The sequence below is a fragment of the Austrofundulus limnaeus genome, unplaced genomic scaffold (assembly GCF_001266775.1).
Source record: "Austrofundulus limnaeus strain Quisiro unplaced genomic scaffold, Austrofundulus_limnaeus-1.0 Scaffold165, whole genome shotgun sequence".
Classification (NCBI taxonomy): Eukaryota; Metazoa; Chordata; class Actinopteri; order Cyprinodontiformes; family Rivulidae; genus Austrofundulus; species Austrofundulus limnaeus.
This window is the reverse complement of record NW_013952567.1, coordinates 133892-143349: the sequence shown is the minus strand read 5'-3', so window position 1 is coordinate 143349 and position 9458 is coordinate 133892. Positions and strand designations below refer to the sequence as shown.

Below are 9458 nucleotides of genomic sequence, written 5' to 3'. Positions count from 1 at the left end.
GACTTTAACTTTTACCAAAGTCATTTTTTGGTAAGATACTCGTACTTTTACTCAAGTATCACTTTGTGGTACTTTATACAACACTGCTGTGAGGGCTCGGACCATGACATGCTGTAAAACAGGCCTGAAAATCTTTCTTTTTGCAAAACGCTTTCATTGATTTTCCTTTAAATGCTTTGTCTTGTCTTCAGTCATATTTTCATCCATTAGTTTGTAATTAATTAACTCACTTTTCTTGTGTATCTTATTTGTATTTTAATGTTCTTGCATTTATTTTATTAATTGCTTTAGATTCCACTGTAGCACAGAGATTTTCTGTTAATGTAAAGTGCATTACACGTAAAATGTATTATTATTATTATTATTACTTGTTTTGAACTTCTGGTAACCCCGGGTGCAGTCTATCTATTATATTGCCATGAAAAAGTGTTACAACAAAGAAATAATCTACCAAACACAAAGTTCCATACTTTTTTATGCTAATTTTAGTTTAGATTTCAGCATCTGAAAAACTCCAACAAACACAAACCCCCTTTCCCAAACCTCCATCCTACTGTTCGGACCTCTGGGCTGCAGTCCGGCGTGGCGGAGCCCCCGTTGAAGTGGTTCTGGGCCAGAAAGAAGGGAGAGTTGGCCATGTCCAGGATGGGATAGTTCACCAGCACCACCTTGCTGAAGTTAAACTTGTAGGTGAAACGCTTCCCTTTTGTTTTGTGCAAAATCCGCTTGTTGTAGTAATACCTGCATGAAGGGGAAGGAGGAGAGGGTATTGATGGAGGGATGGAGAGAGGTGGTAAAGGATAAAGGAAAAAAGGGAAAGGGCAGGGAAGGATTAATTTAATGCTCGCATCAAGGTTTTGTTTCCTCGCTGTAAGAGAAGAAAACAGCTTCAGCRCTGTGAGGCAAAGAGCTATGCTGATTTCCCACTGTTTTTATTCACCTCCTCTCTTCTCAAATCAATTCACGTCTTACTGCTTTTATTCAATACATTGTGAGTTTTTTTTTAAAGGAAAATCTGACTCAGTCATTAACAGGGGTGAAAATAAAGTCAAAAGTTAAATCTATTTTGATCTCCTAATATATAAAATAACAATTTTCTCTCATTGAGCTTCAGACAGTTTCTTTGTAAATAATGTGGGCATAATGATTAATATGATATGAGTTTTGGAAAAAGATGTTTATTCAAATAATATTTCCAAAATGACAAAACAAGTGATTTGTACTAACTTAATCACTGCAAAAAATGTCCACCTGACCAAGTTTTAAAATCTTATATCCAGCCAAAAAGTCTTCTTGATCTTGTTTTGAGACTGATTTACTAAACAAGRACTGACTGTGTAAGAATAATAATCTTGTTTTCAGAATATGTAAGATTATTTGTCATGTTAGTCTAAAAATTTGACTCAAATTAAATCAAAAAAATTCTGCCAATGGAATAAGTAAAGTTAACTTGGCAAGATTCTTGAAATACTTGAATTGACTCAAAATTTTTCTTATTTCAAGAATCTTACTAAGTTAAAAAAATTTTACTCCAATGGCAGAAATTTTTGACTTAATTTGAGTCAATTTTTAGGCTAACAAGACAAATAATCTTACATATTCTGAAAATAAGATTATTATTCTGACATAATCAGTTCTTGTTTAGAAAATCAGTCTCAAAACAAGATCAAAAAGTCTTTTTGGCTGGATATAAGATTTTAAAACTTGGTAAGTTGGGCAGGTTTTGCAGTGTTAAAATGTCTTTTTTATCAAGTACATTTATTCAAACTTAACTGATTGAAGTAAAAAAAACTGATTTTATTTGACAGCTTAGTTTGAACAATCATCAGCACTTTGCACTCCGAAACTCTCAAATGGCACTGAAACAGCTGTTGCCATTCCCAGCCGCGCGACACATTTACAGGGAGGTGACACAACAACAGTGGTCTCCATGGTGACGACCTTCGGTCTCTCCCGCTGGGCATGTCAAGCCGCCGTCATGCCAGTTTCCTTTGCCACCCACGGAGGTGTCACAGAGTGTGGTGTGCCAGGATGCCGGGTGGATCGGTGGCAGGGAGTGGGAAAAAAAAAAAAACAACACAGTACCATCTGGTTCAGGTGAAGGAGCTGAGAGCTCAGGCGGGGAGCAGCGTGGAGGGGGGGGGTCAAAAACCCCACAAATGTGTCACACGGTGAGAAGCAAACGAAAAATCCTCCGTGCTTTTCTTTTGTTCCGCAGAGAGAGAAAGCGTTCCACGACCTCAGCATTAAACAAGCAGTTCCTCATTATGCACTATATTAACAAACACAGCAGAATGTTCATACCAGCATGTGTTCACAGTGGCTGAGCCCGGCGCACTCATGTGGACATGTTTTGCTTTGCATGGCAATTGTGCCTTGGCCCCTAATTGAGCAATTAAGTGAGGCTAATTAAGAAGGCTAATTGTGGCCCCAGCCAATTCATAACAATTAGACTCTGACGACAGCCCCCATTAACAAGAGGCCAAAGGAAAGCAGAGGGAGGGGRGACACGTTGGGGTGGTGGGTATTTGCATAATAAAATTGTGAGGGTGATTCGGGGGTGTAAACTGCTGAATATATAGAGTGTGTTGTGTTTGATTCATTTTTGGAAAGTTTGCTACTGAGCACTCTCTACTCTGGAGAAGCATTTTTACACCGAGGCTTAATTTTCAAATCCCTATTGAATTTTTTATTTGGCAGCTCAATTGTGAACTTTCCATTAGGATGTCAACAGATAAGCAGAAATTGAGGGTATTGACRTTCCCCTGGAAAAAGACTCACCTTCATCTTTCCATTTTCACCAACATRAAAAACAGAGATGTTACGCGAGGATTAAGCCGCAGCCCGGGCAAACAAAAAATGCAAACGCGATAACCGCCGCGACTTATCTGATCCGAACGTACCTCAGAGCCCTGCTCAGCTTGTCGTAGTTCATGTGAGGTTTGCACTTCCTGATCCCCCACAGTCGGGCCACCTCATCTGGGTCCTTGATGACAAACTCCCCGTAGTCTCCCTGCCAGGCGATCACGCCCTGATACTCCTCCTTCTGCAGCAGCTCCAGGATGAAATGCCACAGCTGAATCTGCCGGGAGCCCGGGCTCGACTCGGGCTTGTAGGCCCAGTCCGGGAAGGCGAACCCTGGTGAAGAGGGAGAAAGGGAGCGTGGTGAGGTTAAGGCCTGTCGTTTGTCCTGCTGTTCGCTACGGGGGGATTGCTGTCTGGGTGAGTGATGAGTGATAGACGTGACGGATGATGTGTTTAATATCACAGCACGTGCCTTGAGCAATGTTAGTCTGTGCTAATGCCCTCTAGCCTCAACAGATTGGTCAGGGGGATGATGACAGCTCACTGGGAGAGAGATGGTTGAAGCTGCTTGGGTCTGAATTTTAAAAAGCCAACTGTGTATGCATCAGCTCACAATCAGCCTTGTTAAAACACAAGATTTATAACAGATTACCAGAAGAAGCTTGTGCCTAAATAGTAGTGGTGCAACGAWACAGAAAATTCACGATTCAGTTCAGTTCAACACTTTAGTCTTATGGGATAAGATAACTGTCAGAATTATTGTATGTGTAAGAGTCTAAATTTGTACATGTAAGTCTATAAACGTACATAAATTTGTTACAACTTTGCCACATGTACAAACTTGTTAGTTATTGTTTGCAATCGATCTTTTCAGTGTTCCATGCATAATGTCTGTTATTTTGACAGGTAAAAGAATTGTACTTGTAAATTTGATTCATACTTGTAAATTTGATTCGTACTTGTAATGTTGGCAAAGTTGTAACTTTTTAACTTGTATTTGTAACTTAAAAACTTGTATTCTCACATAAGAATTGTACATGTAAATTTGATTCGTACTTGTAATTTGGCAAAGTTGTAACAAATTTATGTACATTTATAGACTTACATGTACAAATTTAGACTCTTACACACACAATAATTCTGACAGTTATCTCATCCCATATAGTCTCACGGTTCAATATTTTTTCAATACAAAAAAGAGAAATTTCCATGCCCTTTTTAACTTGTAATTTATTTAAATTAATTATGAACATTTGTTTAACCTCAAAAGTACAGTTTTTAAATTAAATGTTGCTGAAACAGCAAGTTTCTCAGTGGATCTGCGCTCGAATTTGCAGCCTAGGTGGAGTAGTAGAACACAGATAAACTGATCTTTCAACACAGAGCATCTTCAGAAGACAAGCTGATAAAATATATTTTAAAAAATCTGTATTGTTTGATACAAGTGCGTATTGAACCTAAAGCACTGTATTGTACGGTTCAATACGGGTACATGTATTGTTGCACCCCTGGTAAATGGATAATTAAGAAGAAATGAAATATTTAAAATAAACTTACATTATTTAGATGATGATGTAATCAAACTAAAACTTTATCACCTGTCACTGAAAGGTGAATGGTAATCTTTTTACATTGTCTGCGTGTGTCTTTTTCCAAAATATCTCATGAATCACAGGATGAATTCTAATGAAACTCGCTGAAAATCACTGGACCATCATCAAATCTTGAACCACTGTATTGACTTTAAAAAAATCACTGGGTGTAAACTGATTAACATTTAGAACCAATTAAACTCATCTGCAATAGCCAACTGAAAACACAAAAATAGACCAATTGATTCAACTGACCAGTTGAGTCAGTTTTTCAAATATTGAGCTAACATTTGATGTAGTTGTAGCTGAGAGTAACTCGCAATGTATCTTCCGACTATGAAATTTTGAAATATGTCTAGTGATTGTGCTACAGAAAATGGATGGATGGATGAATAAATGACATATGTCTGAACTTATATATCGACTCCAAAGCGCTTTACACGTCAGTCATTCYCAAATTCGTGCACTGATGGTAGTAAACTAAATTTCTCATCACGAAATGGTCTCAGTCTTTGTCATATACGACAATAAGCATTACCTTCGAGGAATGCCGTGTCTTTAATTTTGGATATTTTTCCTTGAATGGAAATGTAAGATTTTTGTAAACTTTTAAAAGAAACCTTCAGGCGAGCAGGTGAATTTAAGATCAAGTATTGTTTCAAGGCATGCAATGATGCTGTAGCACTGACCTGGTGTCCAGAGGGCAGGCACAGGGGGGAGCAGCAGATCACTGACGCAGTTGCAGTCCATGCCTCCACAACACCTGAAGCAACACAAACGGGACACGCAGACATCAGCAAAYGGAACTGCAGGAACACAACAGAACATTTCATAAAATATTGTTCGGCCAAACCAAAAGTAAGCGAAGTTTTATTTAAGTGACCTAAAGTTGAAAAGTGTGAACTTTGCCGAAAATTGAGATATTGCGTAAGGATCGAGTTCAAAATGATACCTTAAATCAATGTGAAATATAGCAAGGTTATGTTTCATATGTCTTTGGTGGAGATAAGGTGTTTGATGGATGTGATCTTGTGTAGCCACCTGAGGCTGAGTCTGATGCAACATGGTGGACATCCTATAGTGCATTTCTAACAGGAGGAATTACACAGACTTCAGAAAACCCCTTAAATTATACATCATGGTTTGGTGCGTTATTTGTAGAGTTTTTGAAAGTATATTTTACACGTTAAGGTAAATAGATTCGGTTTAATGGACTTTTAGGGCGTGGGGTTGAATTGAAAGTGTTGGTCCATGAAGTTTCCAGTTCATAGTTAATACAAGGTCAAGGTTTAAAGTTTAATCTAAATAAAATAAAAACTGTTTTTTTAATGCAGCCATACAACCACGTTGGAGCGAAATTCAAAATTTAAAATTAATGTGACACTAAAGCCTGAGAAACAAAAACTGAAGCAATGAGATGATAAATAATGACACATTTCAGGTCAGTTTAAAAAAACAATCACACAGAAAGTGAAACGAAGTGCCTAAAAGGGAAATTAGGTGCATATTTTGTGCAAACTACGCCAAAAATTGCATCTCCTTCTGTAAAAGTTTAGTTTGTAGCCACATGACGCTGCTTTGAAACACGTCTTTGGTAATATTTGGTTTTCATTTCAAGCTTTTTTCATTTAAGTGCAATAAAAACATTTTTTCCATCAAATGATGGCAAAAGGTGAGACTGTTTAGACAACTATACAAAAAAATACTCAAAACCATTCTCAGAATTTGACTGTTTTTAAACATGAACATAAATAAAATAAGCAAAAGTAAAAGGTCTTCAGTCATTTTGTTTCATTCATTTGTTAGATTTTTTTTTTCATTAAAAACAAGCACACCCTTTCAATTTCATCTCATATCACCCTCAGAGTTTTTTTCTTTACACCACTATGTGTGGGTTAAAGGAGAGCTGGGCTGATTCATTAAGTGAGAAACTAAAATGATGAGATCTGTTAAATAAATGCATACAGACATCTGCAGACAGGCGATGGCGAGGAGGTTTTGAGTTCTGGTTTGAGCGCTGCACTTTCATCAGACTTGTTGTACAAAGCTCCGACGGAGGAGATGAACCCGCTGCTCCACTTCAACGCTGGCCTCCCTGTCTCTCTCCTTGCTCTTTGCCTCTACTTAATTATGCTCTGTGAATTTTGGATTTTCCCTCCAGCATTGAAATGGAACGTGAATGATTAAGGTGTGTTTGTATAAATTATTATTACTAACTCCAGGCACTTCTCACTCTCCGACCGCCTCTCTCTTTCGATCACTCCCTGAGCGTCGCTCTCACCCTGTTTCTAGCCCTTGGATTGTGGCCCCTCTTGTGCTCTCCTCCTTGCTCTTCATCCTCCTTGTTTCCAAGCTGCTCTCTTTGTCCACAGATTTACCGAGCAGGCATCCAACCTATCTCATGCTTAGTTTTTTTTTTGTTTGTTTTTCATCTTACCATTCATGTTATTATTCTTTTTTTCCTCTTCCATGTGCGCACCTCTTGCACTCAGGCTCCCAAGTGTTCAAATAACAACTATATCTTCACAAGCCTTCAGCATCTCAGCACTATGCAATGCCAAATTCCACATTAGCTTTTGCATAATTAAAAATTATTCCAAATCCTTCAGTTARTATTTTAACATGTCCTCCACTTTGAATGGAAGCGGTTGCGATGACTGATCTTTAAAAAATATGAGAGATTCTTTGTTAAGGGGGGAGTAATCTATAAGTTTTCTCTTCCCTGTGGGCTACAGGTCATCAATACTGCATCATCTCTTTCATTTGCCATATTCACATGGTCCAGAGCCTGTATAGACTCGCCTCCTCTGAGGACGATACATACGTGCTCCGGTCACTCAGGGTCTCTTTAGCTACCACTCAAACCGCCTACGCACCACCTCAAATCCATACCCCTCCACCATTTTTTCCCTATCCGGCAGCTTATCCATACAGGTGACTCCTCCTTTCCTCTTTCCCACCTCCTTCCTCTCACACACACACCTATCCCCCTTACCTCTCTACCCCACCCATCTCCTTTTCTCCCCTACTCTGTGTGTTTTGCTTCGGCGCAGTAATTTTCCGTTTGATTTCGGAGGTAATGCATTTTTTACAAATCAAAGAGGAAGCCAGGCTGCTCTCCTCCCTCCCTCCCTCCCTCCTCTCCATCGCTACCTCTCTCCTCCCTCCTCTTCTGTTTTTTTTCCTTTTCTCTTTTACTCCATGCCCAGTCTCCTGTTCTTGCTCCCCTCGGCCCCCCAGGCCAGAGAGGAGATAAAGGAGCCCCCATCATTTCCTTGTTAGTTTTGATTTGGGCAGCACAGGGCTTTCAAGTTCCCCCCATCACCCCCAGAAACATTATAACTAGCAGCCCAGGGAATACAGTTCCTCGTATGCACACACACTTTCTCACACACAGACACACACACACACTAAGACTTGCATGCACAGGCTGTCAGATGCAAACCCTCACAGATTGTGACGGCTTGTATGGTCTCAAACAGATTTGGCAAAAGTGTGCGACTATTCAGGTAGTTGTCTCTTACACACACACACACACACACACACACACACACACACACACACACACACACACACNACACACACACACACACACACACACACACACACACACACACACACGGAGAAGCAGCACACAAAATAAGATATGGAGCACATAGATATTGACTGAATCAATATTGACACACTAACACACATCTCACCCAGTGAAAAGTGAGATTCTACTTTGTTTACAGAAAATGCTGCTGTGCTGATTAGAAAAAGAGAAAAAAAATCTTTGTAGACAAAAACCAAGCCATACAAATGCTTTTTTTTTTCGTTTTGTTTTCCAAGTGTCTGGAAACAACGGTCCCAACAAAGGACCTCTTCTTCACAAAAGGTCAGCGATAAAATCCAGCGTGGATGATGGATCACACAGTTAGGAGCGTGACAAAACACACAAAAGGGCTTTAAAGTTACTAGATAGATACACTTTGACAAAAAAAAAAAGACATAATCATTGCTCAAAGCAAACCTCAGCTGTGCTCCTCCACATGTTGTGAAGGCTGCGTTCCCTTGAACAAATAGATCATTACTGGTGAAAAAAAACTCTCTGGTGTGCTGATGAGTCAGAGGCTTTTGATAATTCAGYTTGAGAGAGTTTGATGGCTGTTCGTGACAAGTTTTTCTTCTGCATCTTTAAAACAAAACAACAAGTGCAGTCACATGTTAGATCAGGTGAATAAAGGCTCCTGGTGCTCAACATGCATTTATCTAATATATTCATATTTGTGCATATTAATGCAAAAGAAGAATGAGAAATGAAGTGGACAAAAAAATCCAAAATTTGATAAATCATTGCTATTCTCTGTGGAGGAAACTAACTTTACAAAAACTAACAAGCAGTGCAGAAACGAAGAGGTTATATTAGGACATGGTCACAGCTCATTTGTATGAAACTGCTGCCAAAGATAAATGAAAATTTGCAAACCTCATTTGGGAAAGTTTAATGTTATAATTAAAGTTTGGTTAAAAAATAAGTATGGGTGTGAAAAAACATTTTGGTGATTTTGGAATTAAAAGTAAAGAAAAGTTAATAAAATGAAGTAATGTCCTGATGCATCTCAGTAATCCAGGTAAAAAATCAAAAGGAAAAAAAATTGTATAGGTCCTCTGGACGGGTTCTTCTTTAATGAAACGTTTTGTCTCTCTTCCAAGAGACTTCTTCAGTCTGAGAGTTTCAGGCAAAATGAAACATTTCATTAAAGAAGAACCCGTCCAGAGGACCTATACAATTTTTTTTCCTTTTGATTTTTTACCTGGATTACTGAGATGCATCAGGACATGTTTCCAGATACCTAAAAATACATGTTATTACAGCTAAAAACTGCTGGGTGCATTTTCTGGTGTTTGGACAGCTTCTCTAAGCAGTAGAGACCGAAAAGTAAGTTTAAACACATGAAAAAAGTGAGTTTTGGTAGGTGCCCTTTAAACATCTCTTTCAGGTCGTATTCAGACCTGATAATTTGCCCCGTTTTAAACGAACCAGAGTTCGTTTCCAGCGTTGATCCGGACCTTTTCTGC

The 9458-nt window shown here is 38.9% G+C and overlaps 1 protein-coding gene across 4 annotated transcripts in view; it reads right to left on the bottom strand.

Annotated features, from left to right (window-relative positions):
• Positions 1 to 9458, bottom strand: part of erfl1 (Ets2 repressor factor like 1) — a 60511-nt gene that overhangs the window by 6962 nt on the left and 44091 nt on the right. For all 4 annotated transcript variants that reach the window (XM_014017265.1, XM_014017267.1, XM_014017264.1 and 1 more), the window contains 3 exons: positions 5087 to 5160; positions 2904 to 3138; positions 564 to 741 (listed from right to left, as the gene is read on the bottom strand). In XM_014017265.1, the coding sequence (XP_013872719.1) occupies positions 564 to 741; positions 2904 to 3138; positions 5087 to 5147 (474 nt within the window). In that variant the 5' untranslated portion in view covers positions 5148 to 5160. The remainder of the gene's footprint in view (positions 1 to 563; positions 742 to 2903; positions 3139 to 5086; positions 5161 to 9458) is intronic.